The following is a 19,925-nucleotide window of genomic DNA, read 5'->3' as shown; positions in this document are numbered from 1 at the left end:
GTCAGTTTGAGTAATGGCAAGGCTAAATGGGCAAAAATATAAATACACTGGTGCCAGAGGGCGATACAAAGTTTGCTGAGCTGAGCACAGCCAGATTGCACGCTCCGTCACTGACCTTTATGGGTGGTTTGCGGGTGATGTGAGAGACCAGGAAGTTCATGGCTATGTCCTCGCAGTTTATGTACTCGTCCACCATGTCCCTGATGGCCTGGGGCATCACGTAGGAGTACAGATAGGCGTAGTACTACAAAAACACGAACACACGGGGGGGAGAACACATGAATGATATGGCGATGAGATGGCAAAAAGATACATTTGGCTGAATGTTTATTTTTTTTGGAAGATAGGGAGTACAAGATCTGACCTTATGGAAGAACGCAGCTCCTGTCAGGACCATGGAGAGCTCACAGGAGTAGTTAGAGTTGTAGAGCCAGGACTGATGGTTGACGTCCCATGCATGATACCTCCCAGGGAATCCTACGATGCGATCTCTGGCCTCACGCCACACTCTGGTGAGACACCGTCGAACACAAAGTCAGCAGAATTCCTAATTTTCAATCAAATAGTGAAGTCGGACTGGGAAAGATAAGTGAATCTTTAACAAATTACTTTTTATTACGGTTATTTGTTACTTTTTTATGGTCATTAGTTTGGTTTCCAAATGTCTGTCTGTGCATATGTCACCGCTTTTCCTTATCCACGCACATCCATCTGTTTCAGCTTGTCGTCTATATAAGCAATGTGACAACTATTTGCCTCTCGGGAGAAATTAAGTAACCATTCTGCTGTCTTCTATTAGTATATGACAGTTTTATAAGATATTTAAAACCGAAATGTCACTCTTGGCTCATATTTACACTGTAGCCCAGTAGCTGCAGGAAAGTCTTGGACAAAAAAAGTGTTTCAGTTGATCAGATTAGACACTTGGAATTTCTTCTACAGTCACAGAAGATGCAAAAAAAGAGCAGTGTAATGTCTCAAACACAGCCAGCTGCTGCGTCATTGTTACTCTTTAGTGATAGTTGAAGTGAGGAAACATTCCTGGGTAATTCTGGGGGAGTTTGAGATAATTCATGACTAATGACCCTGCGCACACACACAGGGCCAATTTTTGCCTGCCTGGACAAGCTGCTACATCACCAAGTTGCAGACAAGTCTGGAAGAGCGAGGGGTGGTGCACAAAAATAACTAATTGGTTTAAGCATGGCCATCACGTTCAGCTTCTCTAAGTAGAGTTTTAGCAAGTGAACCACAAATACAATGCACTGGCTACATGTTTCCCTTTTATTTTCTCTGGTTCAGTCTCTAGTGGTCGGTTTGGCTTCTCTGTCTACTTCAGCGTTTTCAGGAATGTGATGCTTCTGCATTTTCTGGACATTTTCTCTTCTCACAGGAGATGAAGCTCCCCTCTTTTTACTGCGTTTTTGTGTTCAACTTTCTTCACAGCACTTCTGAGTTAAAAACAATTATACAGAAGGCTGCAACTTATTATAACATTTTAAATGAATTATTAATCATTTAGCCCATACAGTGCCTTAGGTGAGTATTTGTGCAAACAATAATTTATATTTGTAATTAGTAGAGATTTGTTTTCACCTGTTAATCGGGGATAAAAAAAAAAAAAAAAAAAAATCATTAAATCCACTTTGATTTGTTTTAATAAAACCTACCAGCATTTTATAGTAAAAGTAAAAGGAATGACAATTTCCCAGAGCCCAAAGTGATGTCAAATTTTGTCTAAAGAGAGTTTCTCAAATTCTTAGAGCCACATGCATTCTGTGACCATCACTGACCTGAACCCGAACATGATCTCATCGTGGCGGAGATGAGCATCATCATCAATCGACAGGATGGCCTCGGTTTCCACGGCGTCCCAGGGAAGGAAGCGGTTGTTGAGGCTGTTCTTCTCTGTTCGGACGACCTGCAGGCGTAAGACAAGATTCTGCTCAGTAAGAACATTTTCAAGAAAGGTAACTACTCACAGCAAATGTTAGTAAAGTACTTTCTGAGTAATGCTACACATATTTTGTACTTATATATATTGTGCTGTAAACACGATAGGTATATACCTATCATCTTTTTATATTGACGTTGTGAACTTGTAGTTGTGTTTTGCTCTCTACCAACTCCTGAAGGAAATATCTGCTTCTTTAGGTGTTAAATGCTCAACTATGTTCACCAGCTAGTCGTCAACTACTGGTTTGGTGCTGGGAAAGCAGCATACAGAGTTTTAGAGCATTATACTGCTGAAAACAGTGAGTGAATTAAAACATTAAAGTTGTGGGCTGGAAAACCAGAACAATGAGCATAATGTTTGATCCATTGTTAGTTTAAAAATCTGAAATAAAGCAGCTTTAAGAAAACAGCTGCACTTAGGGCGGGGCGATGTGGCCAAAAATGACGATAAAAGCATTTCATACCTTTTGATATCAATAATTATCACGATAAATGTCAAATCATTATTTCCATTAATGATTTGGAGTTTAAAAGCAGATTTTTGCTCCTGGGTGAAAATTGAAGAAACCAGATGGTTAATTGTGTGGACCAACAGTGAATCACTTCACAAATCTGAGGTAGAACATTCAAAACAATTATGATAAAATCTTTTTTCAACAAATATGATCAGTAAATATTTTGTCAGTCTCTTTTCATATCTTAATAGAAAAATGAAGTGCTAATTTGTTTGTGATTCAAATGAATTCAATCAAACGTTTACTGACATTTGTTATATTGTTATTGAGGAAAATGATATTGCGATAATTATCATCATTGTTTTATTGCCCAGCCCTAGCTGCACTCCTAAAATTGTTTGTGACTGTTTAATGGCATCAGACTGCATATAAACTGACTAATCAGTCAAATTCAGCTTAGCACAGAAGCAATCCATAAATGGGTTTAAGGACTTTTATGGTTGTCATACATGTGCCATATTGAAACAGAAAACATAAACCCATCTAACAGGGTTGAGTGATCAGGACGCACCAGGACTGCGTTCTCATGTGATGTAATGGTGCTTTCAGACAAAACGCGAATTTAATCCTCGCGGCGCTTTCCTTCGCTGCAAGTACTATCACACACAACGCGAGAAGGCAATTAGAACCCACGAAAATTCGCTCGAGTTGGAAATTTTCAGCTCACGCGAAGGCAACTCGAAGGCCTTAGCGTCACCGGCACCGCCCCCTTCGCGCCGCCCAACAGGAAATTGCGGCTCTACGCGTCTTTGCATTGACTTTGTATGTAAACCCGAACGCTTGCTTCGCTTTTGGTTTGAAAGCACAGTAAGAGTGACCGTTGGTGGCGGTGATGCACCTTTAAACTGATTTGCCAACAACGGCAGAAGAAGAATATGACAAGAAAACATGGAGGACATTGAACGTGTAAATAGCAGGAGGAGTTGTTTTGTTTGTATGCAAGTTTCAACTAAAAGACTAATCAAATGTTATTAAGTACGGTATAGTTATTTTAAACCATTTCTTAACTGAATTTAAAGAACAATTATGATTTATACTGTTACCTTGATATAAAATTACACATACCGTGATAAAAGATTCTGGCCATATCGCACACCCCTACTGTCCCCTACAATCTTAGTGCCAGGTTACACCAAAGACTCTACTACTCTTCATTTGTTCCTCTCTCACAGCTTTCCACATTTCCACACAGTTTCGGTCACAAACTAATGAATGTGTGTGAATATGAACGACATGAATATTTTATTTTTCAGGCTACACTAAAAAGCACAAATGTTATTATTCATGGACGTCAGGCTTCTTCACATCCCTTTAGTAAAACTGCTGGTAATTTGTATGGATCCTGCAAAGTTTCAAAGAGGCACTGATCCAAACAGCTCAAAGCTCAATAGAATGTACTTAAGCAAACTTTGCACGACCTCTGACACTTCAGAAATATTACACGTTACTTTTTTTTGTGAAAGAGAGACACCGACAGAGAGACAGAGAGAGAGAGAGATTGGTATTCCTTACTGGACAGAACACTATTTAGATGAATGTATTCATCTGTATATTTCTGAAAGAGCACTCACCACAATCGGGAGGCCAATGTCTGGCCACAGTAGGTCATCTGAAGGAGGCTTGGGCGAGTTCCACACCACCACTACCTTGTTGAGGTACGGCAGTCCATTCAACCTCTCCAGAGAGTTCATCAGCACCTCCTCCCTCTCATATGTCAACATGACCACGGTGAACTGTTCTCGGGGCACATTCCCTCCTAGAGCTGCCTGAAACTCCTTCCCAGAGCCTCCTGTACCCCCACCAATAGGCCTGAAACCAGTACCTGAACCGAGGAATTTGGCTTCAGAGGGAAGCACAGGGTCCAGAGGAGTGTGAGGGAACAGATGGAAAGGCCCCGGGGCCCGGTTCCATGCTCTATAGGTGTCTGCAGCTGTGTATGTGAAGTTGCGCAGAAAGCGTGGAGAGGCGTACGGGGGCTCTGTCTCGACAGGACCCAAATCCAGATCCCCATTGTCAGCCAGGTTAGCGTCAGTTCCTGCCAGCTTCCCTGCTTTGTGAGGAATCTCGTGGGCGGGCTCTTCTTTGATGGGCGCAGCAGGAACCTGGATACTGGTTCTGATGCTGGCCAGGAGGGTGTTAAGAACATTCTCCGAGGTGGAGAAATAGGCCTCCCACAGGAAGCGGCCCTGCCGCCTCATAGCTAACATGTCATTGTCTGATAGGCTGCGCAGCAGGAAGTGTAGCTCTGTGACACGAGGCTTGGGGACTATGATGGCAGCTTCACTCCATCGAATAAACTGGTGATATGGTAGTCTGGAGTGGTCCCCCAACACGACCGGAATAGTCCCTACCTCTAGTGCCTCAAAGAGCCTCATCCCACAGCCTGCTGAAGCCACCAGCTGTCCATCACCTGGAGCAATCACCAAGGCAAAAGTTGAAGCCTTGAGTACCTCTAGCCTGTCCTCCCTCTCTCCACAAAGGGCCCACTCAGTTGGCAAACTTGGTCGCGGGTTCTTGCAGGTGAACTCAACCAGCACCTGATCCAAGTGGCTGTCCTGCACCGCCTTTAAAGTGCCTATAATACGATCGTCATAGTCAGCCGGTGGGTCTCCTTCCATTTCCTCTTCAAAAGAGTGAGGGGGTGCCTCCTGTAAGCTGCTCCTCAGTGATTCCACCCTCTCCCCCTGGAAGGTGAAGAGGTATTTCCTCTTTACAGGAACTTGAGGGGGCACTTCCAAAAAGTTTGGTTCTGAGAGGGCATGAACCAGTGGGGACACAACCAAGTCAAAGCCCTCACGGTACTGCTGCTCCAAGAATGTGGACTGAGCGACTGCCGCTCGTCCTGTGCTTACATTATACAGGAAGTTCTGTGTCATGGACTTTCTAGAGAGATGCACCAGCACATGGTTATGTCCATCAGATCTCCAGTAAGGAAGAGCTTTTAGTTGCTTCTCCAGCTCTGAAGGAGATGGCAGCGGGGAGGAGGATGACTCCTGTAGCTCCCCTACCAGCACCAAATACAGACAGGCAATGCTAGGGTTATCAGTTACATAAATGTTGCTCTTAACTGACGCTGCAAAAGCCTGCTTCACTAGTGGGTCAAGATAGTCCGCCCATGGATAGGAGCCTGTGTCGTAGACATACACAGGAAACCCAGACGTAAGCGGGCAGCGCGCATAGTCGAAGCAGGAGCGTAGGCGGCAGGAGCGTGCAGACTTCGGTGGCGGCAGTCCTGGGTCCTCCTTGTCTGGCAGCAGCCTGACTGGCAACGATAACTTGGGCTGGTTCTGGGCCATTAGTTCTTTATACGAATGCTCTGTCTGGCTGATGACATTCTTCAGCTGCAGCAGATCCTGCTTGGCGCTGTCAATGCTGCGCTTGCAGGCCTCAATGCGCAGGTTGAGTCGGGCAATCTCCCCGTTGAGCTCCTGCCTCTTGGCCTCCAGCTGCAGCAGCTCCTCGCTGACCGACTCACGGATTCGGCACAGATCCTGCACATGCTTGGCCTCGCACAGCTCACCACCGGGCCGTGGCCCGAAAATGCGCTTATCAGGACCCCCAGCTTCGTCAATGGTAGTGAGGTAGTAGTGGGCAATGAGTGGGAAGAAGACCAGGATGAAGAAGAGCATGAAACTGAGCCAGGTGAGACGCACGCGCCGCAACACCCATGGCTGACCACCGACACCCACCCCTCCACCGTTACGCTGCATTGTTGACGCTCTCAGTCTGCTCCTCGCCGCACCAAGGAACCGTTGCTATGGGGATCAGCAGCAGCCATGGTACGACCTTGTCAGCAAGGCAGTGGGATGGATACTAAATCATCAAAGGTGGGCTGCAGCTCTGTCCTTCTGTAAAGGTCATATGAGGCTGTTTAGCTCCTCTCCTCTGTAAGAGTCCTGTGGATATCGGCTAGAGGTTCAGCCTCACCTGTATTCTAATATGTACTCTGATGTGACCCACACAAACTAAAGCCATTTCTGTTGTGAGGTTCAGCTACTCTTCCAAATCTATGTCAGAAAACAGTCCCGCATCTGGAGAGGGGTTCCCCTCGACGGGTGATGCAGGGAGGGCATGGCTGCTCACAGGTCAGCTGGATAGATGGATGGGCCTGTGGCTTCTACCTGGGACGTGCTCATTTTCTGTCCCCTTGTCAGGAATTCCTATAGAAATGGGGCTTCTGAAGTCCTCTTCCTTTTCAAAACAGGAACCTGGAAGAGAGAACAACAGAACAAAAAACATTCAGTGACAATGACCGATTGAGCGTACAGAATAATTATCTGTACCAAGAGAAGCAACATGACTATTGTTTAAGAAAAAATGAGCTGCATTTAATGGACTATTTGAGGCGGAGCACACAAAATTGTTTTAGTTTTATGTAGTAAAATAGTAAAAATTAAGTTTTTTTCCATGCACCTCTCAAAACGTATGACATGGGAAACAAAGTGGCCCGCACCCCGCCACAAAACACTACTGTAGCTGTTCCAGCCATAATTTGTGTGTCAGGTTAAATGACTTGCCCGCAGACATTCAGCTTACTTTCTAGTCTGTCAAGACATGCTGTTGCTGTAATGTTTGCTATAGGAGACTGTAGCGACAGTTTGCTAAGCCACAACTTGGCTAATGTTAGTTACATTACTTGCTGTGTTGTTCGTTCTATATCATGGTATTTGTCAAGGTTGTGTCCTCTGGTGGACTTGCTTACTCCAACTTTAATATGGACAGTCTTGTTTGCCATTACAGAGACACAAAAGGTGAAAGGCTGCAAAGACATATGGACAAGTCCACAGTAATATATATTTAGTCAGGCTTCTCATTGCCCGCCATTGTAAATGTTTCTTTATAAAGCAAGGCTCTGCAGCTCTTCACTGCATTCTGTGTGCATGATTGCCTAGTCCAGGAAAAAAAATAAAAAACAGTGTGCTGCAGAATACCAGGGGGTATCTGTTCCTTTCAATTTTCTCTCTCTGCACATCACACAGAAAAGAGCACAAAACAGGGGAGAGCCATCACTAGTAAACTACACAGTAAGAGAGCCAACACCAACAGCACCTCCAGTAAATCTCATTAAAGACCTCCTCCTGCATCCCGACCTCATCACTGACTCAAATTACTGAGCATCCCTGATAACAGCCCGTCTCAGAAAGTGATGTGGAATTATCTTCACTAGCTCAGAAGAGAAAAAGGCCCCAGCTTTCACAAAGGAAACCAGCTGCACTTTCTAATTCAGACTGCTGTACTCTTGCCAGTATTTCAAAGTTTTTTCCTGTTTCTGATGCCACTGGAGGTGTGGTTTCAGGACATTGCGGCTTGTGTTTTATCTCAGCGTTACATTCATTCAGGAGCTGCACACCGTTGATAGTTAAATTATATTTCAACTGTCAGATGAGTCTGAAAAACTGGATGGTTAGGAAAAGAAAGGACAGTGGTGACAATGGAGGAGCTGAGGTTAGTAAAGCAAATAAGGGATGCAAACTAGTCACAAATTTTCTATGGATTTTAATGTACAAATTAAATGCTTGATTATAGGAGTGAATAAATATGCTGGTTCTTAAGTACCTATTTTTAATATTAATTTCTACATATAAATAAGCTGTAAATTGAGTAAATTAAGACACAAAGGCAAACATGAATAATCCAATGTATAATGATTCTGAGGTCAAATTAACAGGGTTTTCCCTGCTGTTATAAGGCTTAGGTGGTGAGGCCCAAAACAGCTGCTGCTTGCTGTGCCATGAATGTAAAATCATTATGGAGAGAATCAAAATTAACGAATGAATTTTCCCAGAAGGTTGCAGTTCCTTTAGCAGTTTAGTCTTTAAGCTTTTGGCTGCTGTTAAATATATGCTCTAGCTTTTCCAGGTTTTTGTTCACTATTATGGTGACAATAATAATCCAAAATGATGTGAAATTACATTTTTTATTTTTTATTTTTTTATTGGAAAACGTAACATTATCTCCCCAACCAACTACGTATACCTAAGGCTTACACAAACCCAGGGGAAAACACTGACACTTTCAGCTATTCCGATGTGCATCACATGCTCATGGACATACACAAAAGAACTCGAGGGGAAACGCTGCAGTTTTAAAACTATTTCTTAGTGTATGGTATAATTTCAGAAATCCAAATTTGTTTGCAACATGTGATAAATGTTGTATTGGTGTTTTATATAATGATATAAAGCCAGGCATGCTTTTCAAGTGCCAAAAAAATTATAAGTTTCACCTAGGCTGCTACTATTCCATCCTAGGGACTGTATCTTTAGATCAATACAAGAATCACTCCAGATACATCATCCCTTTCTGCTCACTTTCTCCCTATGTTAGGGACTGATTGGAAAATACAAAGAATGTAAGAAAAAAAGGCAAGACCTCAGGAGTTTCAATTTCAGTGTACAGATGCTTTGAAAGACAGCTCTAGGCTAAAATCCACAACAAATACGTACAGTAGCTCCCATTAAACAGGCGTAAATGTTCTTTAGGCATGTGATTGGCAAAGGGCAAAAAAGCAGGAAAATATACTGAAACCATCCGACACCCCGATTAAACTGGCGGCGGCTCTAACATGGAAGGTAAAGCAGGACCCATGACAATAAGTTATTTAATGGATGTGTTGCAGTGGGAATCAAAGACAAGGGTCTAATCCACTGCGCCATCGCAACCTCTCTATAATTATTATTATTATTTTGTATTCATTTTTACTAAACTTCAACACCTAAATGTGCAACATGAAACAATTGAGTCTATAACTAAATAATGTAACTACTAACTTTCAAATTAGTTCAGTTGAAGTTAATAGATGATTTTTAATGAATAAGAGACAGCAGCAAAGGTTGTTGCCTGTTTAAGTGGCCTGACTGTTAAAGAAACACTTATATTCTTCAGGAAACTCAAAGAGCTGATCAGTCTCTATCTGTTGATAAACTGTAGGAAAAAGTTTGACATTTCAACTCTGGCAGCGGGTGGGCGTGTGCGTGAGACGAGAATGACCGCGACAGTTTAACGGGATCGCGCCAGTCACACAGAAGCCGTTGCCATGGTTACCTCATGGAGCGCTTGTTTGCCTGCCTGTTGATGAGGACCGCAGAGCGACCTGTGTGAAAAGGCCTTATATAGCCTAAACCCTGTCACAACCATTCACAAGACAGTAATTAATAACGTGCCAAAACCTTTAACATAAGGACGACTTAAAAGGCAACAGTTCACACAGCAAAGTGTATAGGCTACATGAGTGATCAACAGACAACAGACTTTTAGTCTGCGGGCTGCAGCTGGATATACTTGCCCAGCCGACCAATCACAGAACTTACGGTCCACGTTGACACGACGCATAGTTACATTTTGAAGGAGGTGCACGTCAGGCGACGGCGTAGCCTCTGCGTAGCCCATGCCGTCACCTACACAGTCGATTTGACGCAGAAGTATAAATTGCACTTTAGAAAGGAAGAAAACTTTACACACGTCACCCTAGATCCTTTCCATTTCACTCGGCCAGGTCCTGTACCCCCCCATTCTTTTTTAATACAGATGTGCATGATTCACGTGCATCACATTTTCAGGTCGGAAAACCCGGAATTCCAGATTAATCCGGAAATATCACATCCCTGGTTCTTACATTATAAGCATAATCTAAATTTCAGCAGTTTCTTTCTTTCTTGCATTAAAAACCCCACAACACAGAGTGAGCCTTGATTAAGCAGTGCATTTCAGAGTGACAGTCACAGAGGTGATATAAAGGCGGAAGAATGCAGGTGGTGTTTACCTATACCGACATAACAGCTCCTCTAGATAAGGATATTATTCCCTGGGCTACTGGTGAATTCAAACCTCTGCAGTTGTAACACTTTCATTACTGCCTCGTTAGATCAAAAGGAACACGGATATCATCTTGAAAAACAAACATAGGGAAAAAGCCATCTTTCATTCTGTCTGAATCAAGTAATCACTTCTCCCTGCTGCCTCAATGTGATGGGCATTTCTGATGTTTAGAGATTATGACTCACCTGACTCTCCTGAAAAACAGCATCTTGCTATACAGCTGGCCGTGTGTATGTCTGTGTGTCTGTCAAGGAGAGGAATGAGGAAAGGTACTGGCCAATCATATGGAAGGCACATGATTTCATCTAGCCTGAAATTACCGACAACCTGCTGCTACTTGTCTCCTTGTACCTGCATGTCTGAATGCACCTTAAACCTTGTATACCATCAGGGTGAATGATGTTAACCGTGAAAACTGTTTTCTGCTCACAAATAAATGCCTTTATAATTATAATGTACTTTAAACACACCTGTGTCTAGGGCTGGGCAATAAAACAATAATTTATAATTATTGTGATAATTGTGCTCAGTAACAATATAACAAATGTTCAATAAATGTTCAATTTAATTCATTTCAATCATGAATTAATCTGCACTTAATTTTTCTATTAATTTATTTTGTTGTGGAAAAGGAACTGAAAAAAAAATAGATTTTATGATAATTGTTTTGAATGTTTTATCTCAGATTTGTTAAGTTTGGCAAGTGTTTGTGTTCTGACCATAAAGAATAGTTTAACAATTAAAATCAAATTAAAATCTGGTTTCCTCAATTTTCACTCAGCAGCAAAAATCTGCCTTTAAACTTGAAAGAAATAATGATTTGACATTTATTGCGATAATTCTAGATATCAAAATGACATGAAATTTTATCGTGGTAACATTTTTGGCCGCCCAGCCCTATCTGTGTCCACACATTTTTCTTATCATCACATAAAAATAATTTTACAAAAGGACTGCAACTAGCCTAAGTATCCCCCCCCCATTATCAATTAATTTCCTGATTCAGAGATTAATGGCTTTGTCATAAATAATAAAATTTGCTAAAAAGTGCTGCCACAGTCAAATGAGGAAGCAGAGCAAAGTAAATACAGGCCAGTGGTTTTTGGTGTAGGTGAAAGGAACATTAAACAGCAAAAAACTCCCAGGACATGTGACCCTCTGAACACTGACCCTCATCCTGCTGCTTAATGATGTGCCTGAGGTGCTGAGTGGCCGAGAGGCAACTATCACAACAGTGCCTGATTAATTGCTGCATGACTGCCAGTATCACAGGGGTAACGGCACACAGATGTTGGCAAATGCTGTTGCTAAGCTTAATCTGGAGCCAAAACCAATGGCGCTTTTAAAGCTCTGCCCGTGGCTGCTTCTGGGAAGCGGAGCAACACACACACACACACACACATGGACTAAATCTCAATCTCTTCAGATGTAGCTTTCTAATCTGCAGAATGTCTTCTCTCCGCTACAGTCAGCTTAATCTGACTGCTTTCTGCGTGGAAAACACACAGGGAAGCTCTGGACTTGGTTTGTGGGATTCAATGATAATGCCATCATTACCTATCGCTGAGCTGCAAGGCGGTTTGGTGTTAAGCACCTAAATGGGCTGCCGTTGTAGCCATTTTCACTTGTAGGTTTTAGGCTTACATGTCAGCACAGGTGCACTAAAAAAATATTTGCACTCACAGAGAGATACTGCCTGTCTTTGCCTTCACCTTACACAACACAGTTTGCAGTTACTATATTATATAAAGCCACTGTGCTATAGTCACTGCATGGCTGCAGAAACCAAGTGGCATATCATAATGATTTTGCAATGTCAACTTACTTCCTCACAGATGACGACTAATCTCTGTATACTACAGTATGAATATTCCATTACTCATACTGAGAATAAATGCAGATTTAATAGTCCAAGCCCCTTTTCAGGCTGCAAAATACTGCAACACTTTCATATCAAATGGTCTGTAGTCTTCTCAGGGGAAAGGAGAAACTGAAGCGCAGCCGCCTCACCAATGACCCAGATAGAAAACCTTTTGCTCCACATGGTGAGCACTGAGCAAGCAATGACTTAGTCAGCAAATTACTGGTCAGGCCTATGAATAACTGCATTAGTCTAGCAGCCTGTTCATTTGATTTAGAGATATAAAAACTGACTGAATATGCATTTAACACAGGCGTTAAAATCAATCAAGATAACGTTCTTAGCTCATGCCAAGTCAAAGAGGGTGAAAGAATGTAATGTTTGCAAGCACTCATGCATCATTTGTGAGTAAGCAGATCTGGGCAATAATATCTGCAACAAAAGTCAAAAGAATAAAAGCAGCAGGTGCTGAGCTCTGCTGAATTAAGAAGTGGGATGCTGCTTCCAAGTTCCCAGACATTTGAGGGCAAGCATTTGTATAAATGTTTGAACAGTCTCTCTGCACACTGGCTGTGCTTTCTGAGACGGTCCTGAAATTCCTCTATGACAGAACTGACATCCAAATGTAACAGGTTTCTATTTGACCACAAGTTGCATCCCATGTGGGGAAGATGTGGAAAGGCAGCAGTAGCAGCTCGTGAATGAGGGAAGTTTCTGAGGCGTGGGGGTGAGAGTGAAGTTGAGAGTGAGGGTGTTTGGTGTTTTTCCCGCCTCTCTCTGAGGCATCTGAGCTTTTGACAGACAGTGAGACGAATTGAAGGATTTGAGGGCCGACAGAAAAGATCACACAGCTTGTATTTTTAATAAGGCCCTGGGTAGCAAGGCTCCAAGAGGTAGCTACTGCAAGGACTGAAATATTAAGGAGATGGATCTTTGATTTTTCTTTTAATGTCTTAAAGAAAAAAAAAAGCTCACTTTTAATGATAAGACTGGCAGATTTTTCACCACTTGAAATGCTGTCTTCCACTGCTTTATGCATGACTCACGGCTAAATCAATCTGAAAATAAATAACAACATAGACAAACTATTATAAGGCAGTCTGTAATTGGTCAGACAGCTCCTTCGTAATTAATTAGTCTGGCCGGGCTTCTGGGTGTGAGCCTGTAAACACTGGTTTATTAGTACTTATCACAAATTACAGCTGAGGCTGATGGGAATGTCATTAGTTTTACAGAGACTTGGTCACAAACCAAAGTATTGGACAAACTGAAATTTTGACCGGACTGAAAAGTCAATAGATCAAAAGTCCCTTAGTTCCATGCGAGCTGAGGCAATACCAAAAGGTGACGTGAAAACACTGCAGACTACTGACTGGTCAGAGAGAATCGTCACTATTCACTGCATCATCACTGCCCACGCCAGATGGGGTGTCCTGAACAAACCCGCCATTTTTAAATAGTTTAACCAGAGATAGCGAGATAGTAACTGTAACGATACACTTTGTACTATTATGTATTATTATTATTATGGCAACTTGTAAAACCACACCATGATCAAATGAGGAGGTGCAGATGTTCCTCTGTTGGGTTGCTGACGAAACGTAGTGGTTCGGATTGGAGATTACATAAAGGCAGTTTCGTTTGGCGTCACTATGAGGACCAGCTACATTTAGGGGCTACTATATCTGCAATGGAAAACGGAGGACAGGCAGCAAAAGCGGGCTGAGTAGAGGCGAGGTGAGGCGAGGTGAGGCGAGGTGTACCAGCAACAGGTAAGTGCCAAACAATTCATCCTGAGGGGAACAGGCTTGTCTGCACTAAATTGACAATTCATCCATCCAAGGTTGTCGAGATATTTGAATAATTTCTGCTTCCCAAAGACTTGCAACAATGCTCCCTTTAAACATGTTTTACTACATTTAGAAAGAGTAGACTGTTTCAATCCCAAATTGGCTCCTCATCATGTACAGAGGTATCATAATGTTTAAAGGGAGAATCTACAGTGTTGCAAGTCTTTCAGAAGCAGCGATCACCGTACATAGTTTGGACAACAAAGACTGCGAAGATGTTTCAGTGAATGTCTGTCTATGTCTATATTGAGGCTGACTTCATCAGTGACAGAAAACGCCTGTGCCCATATTTGCCACAGCTTACAATGTATCTAAATCACAGCAGCCTGAAAGAAACCTGCCCAAGGACAAAAAGAAGGACTCAGGAGCATTAATAACTGAGTGTTTCTGAGGTCAGCCACTTAGAGCTTCCACTGCAGCAGTAGGAAGGTTATATGTACTGTAGTGCTGAGACCACTTATCGTCAACGCAGTGAAATCAATAACAAAAATACCTTAGTTCTTTCCCCCCCTTCCTCCATAAATAAATGTTCTTTACACATATTATATTAGAACGGGTGCTGAGGACACAGAGAGCATTTATCATTCGTTTCTTTCTTTTTTTTTAAACCTTTTCTCAGAGATTTTCTTAACTGGTCAGGGTTGAGACTCAGCCTTTTTAGAGTCATAAATTGTCTTTCTAAATCGCTCCACTCTGTCCCTAACATGAAGCTGTGGTAGTGGCGAAACAATGAATTGATTTGTCGACAGAAAATAAATCTCCAACTAAAATGGAAAATTGACAAATTCTTCTAATCTGTGAATTTGCTGATTTTTCTGTTTTATTTCATTTGAAACCAAATATCTTTGAGTTTTAACAGACATTCGAAGATTTCACCTTGGGCTTTATGCAACTGTCACAGCCATTTTTCACTATTTCCAGCCATTTTATAGCCCAGTTAATTTATTAATCAATAATGAAAATAATCTTTAGATGCAGCCCTAAGCTGTACTTTGAAGAAACAGACATACTAGTGAAATCTGAAGCATATAAGTGTTTTAAATACAAATATACACAATTCTAGCTTATTGCAGCAGCACAGGCCTCTGTAGGGGATTCTGCTGCAGAAAATTATCACGCCTGCTGGGACTTCCAGGTTACCCTGATGCATTTCTCCCCTTAAGGCTCATTGTGCTCGCAGACAAACCTTCCCATAATTAACTGTAATTTTATGGAGAGCAACGAGGTAGGGCATTCCGTGTGGAGGTGATGGAGGGGAGGGATGGAGGCAGCTGCAGTGGAAGGCACAGACATAGGGCTGTGTGAGGGGAGCAGCTGTTGCAGCCATGGATCACAGCTCATCTGCTGCCGGTTGACTGAGCCATCTCAAGGACCTTCTTCACTCGTAAATAACAGGGGTGACTGTAGGGCTGTGGAGTGGTACTCCAAAAATGTGATGAAGAGTCAGAAAGAGAGACTTTTTTAGATCCAACCATTTTCAGATTTCCCTCTTCTTGAGTACTGTACTAGGCAACATAACTATGTGATCTTTTTTAGCTCAAGCAATTAGCTGAACAAACAATTTTAATAAATTTCAAAATAGATCAAATGCAAGTTTTTCTTTATTTTTTTACTTTCCTTTCACTCTTTTTATTGTATTATTGGTGGTGGTGGGGGGCTGTGGCCGTGAAAATCTCATGTGTTGATTAATGCTAAAGATAGTAGTGTGACCGATATGTTTAATTACATGTGCCATAACAAATCAGCATGCTTTGACTTCTTTGGGAATTCATTCTCTTTCTTATATCAAATGCAAGGATTTTGCTTCTTTACCCCTTTTTTACCTTTCGTTTGTTTACACTGAATACTGGGGTTATTAAAATTTGTACAAAACAACTCATGTCAAGATGTCATTCAAGGGTTTTGAGACATTGTGACTGAATGATAAACAACACGCCTAAATGAAAGTGAAAAACATCAACAATAATACAGAAAATAAACTATATGGTTGCTCTCATTTTCCTTTACAGGGGATCAGATGGAGAGGCCACATCTGACAAAGTCCAGGGAGACAGAAACCACACTAGGTTCATCCTCAACTGCTGAGTACTTAGTCGGGGGGGGGGGGGGGGGGGGGGGGGGGGGAGAGACTGATGTGGAAATTAAATTCTTATACAAGTGTAATTAAAGAGGTTTTGTTCATTACAGTGTTAATAACAGCATAAAAACTAAGTACCACATCCTGTATCAGCACTGAAAACCTTCCAGTAATGCTGCTGGGAGCTGCTTCCTGCTGTTCCTTTGATTTTCTTCTAACGATGCAGAGACTATGACAATGAGGCCGTTCTGATCATCAGGAGTATCGCTGCAGTGATGACCCAGCGCAGAAGCAATTAAGATCAGCCTCCGTGTGGACCGCCTACTACCCGGTGCAAAATATATGAGCGTGCTGACCTTTATCTCGCAGTGTGCGCGTTAAATAGTGACTGAGAGACAAATGGAGGTAGACAGACAGAAATCCCACCCTTCACTGCCCCGCTGTATGGAAACAAACATCACACTCGACTTGTGTCTGGCGATGTGTATTTATAACTATGCCGAATACCATTTTGCACGAGCAGAGACAGAGAGAGATGTAGATAAACAGAAAGAGAGAGATAACCAGAGAAAGAGAGGGGGAGAAGGAATGAGTTCATAATGACAGATGGGCCTGGGTGCCTTCCAGCCTCCAAAGCTCCCGCAATATGACAAAGATTACACAGGAGAGTAATTTAAAAACAAAAAGGTGTCCATGTCCTTGCGAGATTGCAAATGTCCGTCTTTCACAATACAAGGTAAAACAAATGTAAAATGGATGCAAAGAAAGATCTCCCACAGCATCCCAAAATTTTGCTCTGGCAACTTGAACACATCTGTTGACCAATCTTCAGCGGCGAGGCTGTGTGTTTGTAAGGGCTGGGAGAGTGATAAACCAACGCATCACACTGGCTTTGCACAGAGTGCTAATCTGTCACTGAAGCCTCTGCTGTAAAACTGCTGTGGCACGAGCTGCCACGCAGGGGTGAGGCGGGGAGAGACTCTCACTGTGTTGGTGAGAATTGAGAATGTGACAGCCAATTAGAGTCGGAACAGACGTACGTACACACACACAAAAACACAGGACTTTTTTTTTTTTTTTTTTAAAACAGCTCGTGTATTTGATGAGCTCCAACTGCTAAATACTTCTAAAGGGGTAAACACTGGTGGTTTTAATTTCTACTTGCCTTTTCTTTGCCAGAAACTCACACAGTAGGCAAAAATTTTAATTATGTATCCTTTCAGTTTCCCAAAAATGGTTGGTTAGCATTGTTATTTTGCTCCTCCCAAAAAACAAAAAGAACAAAGTTGCCAATTTGCAGCTGTTTTGCTCCTTTCGTTCCTTTCATTATGGTTCTACTGGTATTGCTTTTTGAAGTCCAATGTACATGATGTTTTTCACTGAATCTTTTTTTAACCAAAGTAAAGTTAAGTGTGTATTTAAATTAATGTAAAAAAACCAAAAAGGCTTAGAATAAGAGTTTGCCAGTCCTCAGAGGAAGGTAAGAAAGAGAAGGGAATGTGTTTAAGTTACAGACTCCAGGCAAGATGCACAACCAATTGCGCTTGATGTAATGTGAAAAGCAGCATTTGATCATTTTTTTGGCTTTTTCCGCTGACTTTTCCTCTGCCTGCACAGCGTGGTCATGTATTTAGCTGTCGTTTGCTTAATTAATTTAATTTATGAGCGGGAATGCTAATGGCGGTCTCTACAGCATCTCTGAGTTCGATCAATGTGCGCCTGAAGAGTTAAATGTCTTAACGTGTCGGTGTGGAGAGTATTTCCTGAATTTCCCATGTCTCCCAGTTCTGTAAAGAGAGTATGCCTAAATACATGTCGGTAGCAACTATTGACTTGGTTTTCAACAATTTTCACAATAATATGATAATATGTTGGACAATATCCAACAGTGTAGAAAATCTGACAGGGTGACAGAGAGAGGAGAAAGAAAAAGCCACATCTGCAGAGAAAAAAATTAGCTTCTCAGGTTGTTGATGTGCAGTTTGTTTTCCCGCAAATAAATTAACTGACCTGAACTGACTTGATTAGTCTACAGAGCTGGTGCTGATGAGCTTCCTGAATTAATCAGCGACACTGGAGCTGATTTTGTTGACTGATCAGGGGAAGAAACTACATGAACATGTAGTTACAGACGATCTAACAGTTGTTAAGAATATATTCCTCAACATTTAACTTTCTAACTTTCAGTAGGGAGGAATTATCTTTTGAAACGTACATGATAAATATTTGAGTGCCAACTTATAGTGTAAAAAATAAATGTTTGTTTATTCCCCAAAATGTCCAAACTGTGCCCTGCCTAAACGAGCCTGGTTTAGTTTCCTTTATAATAACACTCAGGGTTAACCGCTTCTTTGAACATGGTGAAGCATAATTTACAGGTTTTTTCAGGCTGACATTTAAAAAAGGTGGCTGTGTAAACCTCCCTCTGAGCAGCATTGACCGGCCAATATTTCCTGTATTCAACAGGTCTAATATTCTGGGAATCTCATAAATAGCTCTCATGAACAAGCAATTTTTGGCAATAACCAAAGTTCTAACAAGCTTGTCAGCCATGTCCTGTGACTAGTCGTGACGCACCAACTATACTGTCAAGCCTCGTGTTCAGAGGGAATTTCTGTGCCCAAATGCCTGCAACTGGCATTTGACCCATTCATTAGCAAAAATCTAATTACAGGCTGCCACATGGTACTCATTTAACCATTTGCGTCTATATAATTGCTTCAGGCAGAGATGAAAAGGGACAGAAGAGTCGGAGGCTACAAATAGGCCTGTCATACACTGGCTCACCATGGCAGACACAAGTAAGGCGTCACCTAAAACGGAAACAAAAACAGTTTCATATTTATATTTTCATGCTTATATTTTCATTCTTTAGACTAACACAGATCTCTCTAAATCTGTGTTAGGCTACTTTATATCACCTCAGCCCTCACTAAATAACTTCTAAATACAGTAAGTACTTCACCATCATCAATTCTGACAGACTCTGTAAAAATTCATTTTATTTTCTTTCTTGGGTTGCTTTTCAATTTCAATGTGTAAAAATTAGGCAATTATATCCCAATGGATCAATAGTATTTCCCTCCTTCAGAGGGATATCTATAAGCATTATGGATTTCAGGTTAGCATTTTTCCCTTCATAGTTATACTATATAATAAAGACAGGTTGTCTGGATTTTTCTAACCAGGTGAATTTTAAATATCTTGCTTCATCAATGCAGAGTTAAATTAAAGTAAATTGCTTTCATTAATCAAGTGGTTGAGACATTTCACAAGCTGAAATGTCACAATTTTGAAGGGCAGGGACGCGTTAATGAGTCACCTGGGTTATAATCGTGCTTTATCTGGAGCAAAGTGAATCCATCACAACTACAAGAACTTCAACAGCTCCGTGTTACAACAGTTTGTCCAAGACAGGAAGAAGAATGAGGGCAGGAAAAAAAGAAATAGTCTTTTTGTATTCCAGAGTGGAAGCTATTCGGTGATCGAATACATGTCAAGTTCGCTGCAACAGAGGCTCTCGTGTGTCAAAAGAAACCACTTTCTTTCTCTCACTGCAGCAACATCGAGGTAAAGTTGAATAAGATGCATCAAGACACAGTGTCCAGAGATCTCGTCTTTCTACATGTAAGCAGGGCGCACGTTAAGAAGAGATACATGGGAGATGGAAAATGTAACAACTGAATCTCCTCATCTCCTGATTATTAAATGATTCTACATTTCCTGAAACCCACCCAAAAAACATTAGAGCTGTGGGAAAACTTAAATTTTGAAAAAATACGATACGATATGCGATATTAGGGGGAATGATCATATTTAAATCTTTATTCTTATTTTCAATGACAAAA

The 19,925-nt window shown here is 41.7% G+C and overlaps 1 protein-coding gene across 2 annotated transcripts in view; it reads right to left on the bottom strand.

Moving 5' to 3' along the window:
• The window catches only part of extl3 (exostosin-like glycosyltransferase 3), a 37,845-nt gene that overhangs the window by 8,039 nt on the left and 9,881 nt on the right, over positions 1-19,925 (bottom strand). For both annotated transcript variants that reach the window (XR_006826747.1, XM_046060675.1), the window contains exons 2-5: positions 4,043-6,679; positions 1,794-1,921; positions 365-509; positions 116-244 (exon numbers count right to left, since the gene is read on the bottom strand). Coding sequence is in view for 1 of the 2 variants with exons in the window: in XM_046060675.1 (XP_045916631.1) it covers positions 116-244; positions 365-509; positions 1,794-1,921; positions 4,043-6,181 (2,541 nt within the window). In the remaining variant the exon portion in view is untranslated. The remainder of the gene's footprint in view (positions 1-115; positions 245-364; positions 510-1,793; positions 1,922-4,042; positions 6,680-19,925) is intronic.

Source organism: Micropterus dolomieu, linkage group LG10 (genome assembly GCF_021292245.1).
Source record: "Micropterus dolomieu isolate WLL.071019.BEF.003 ecotype Adirondacks linkage group LG10, ASM2129224v1, whole genome shotgun sequence".
In the NCBI taxonomy this organism is placed as follows: domain Eukaryota; kingdom Metazoa; phylum Chordata; class Actinopteri; order Centrarchiformes; family Centrarchidae; genus Micropterus; species Micropterus dolomieu.
This window is presented reverse-complemented; position numbering and strand designations above follow the sequence as displayed.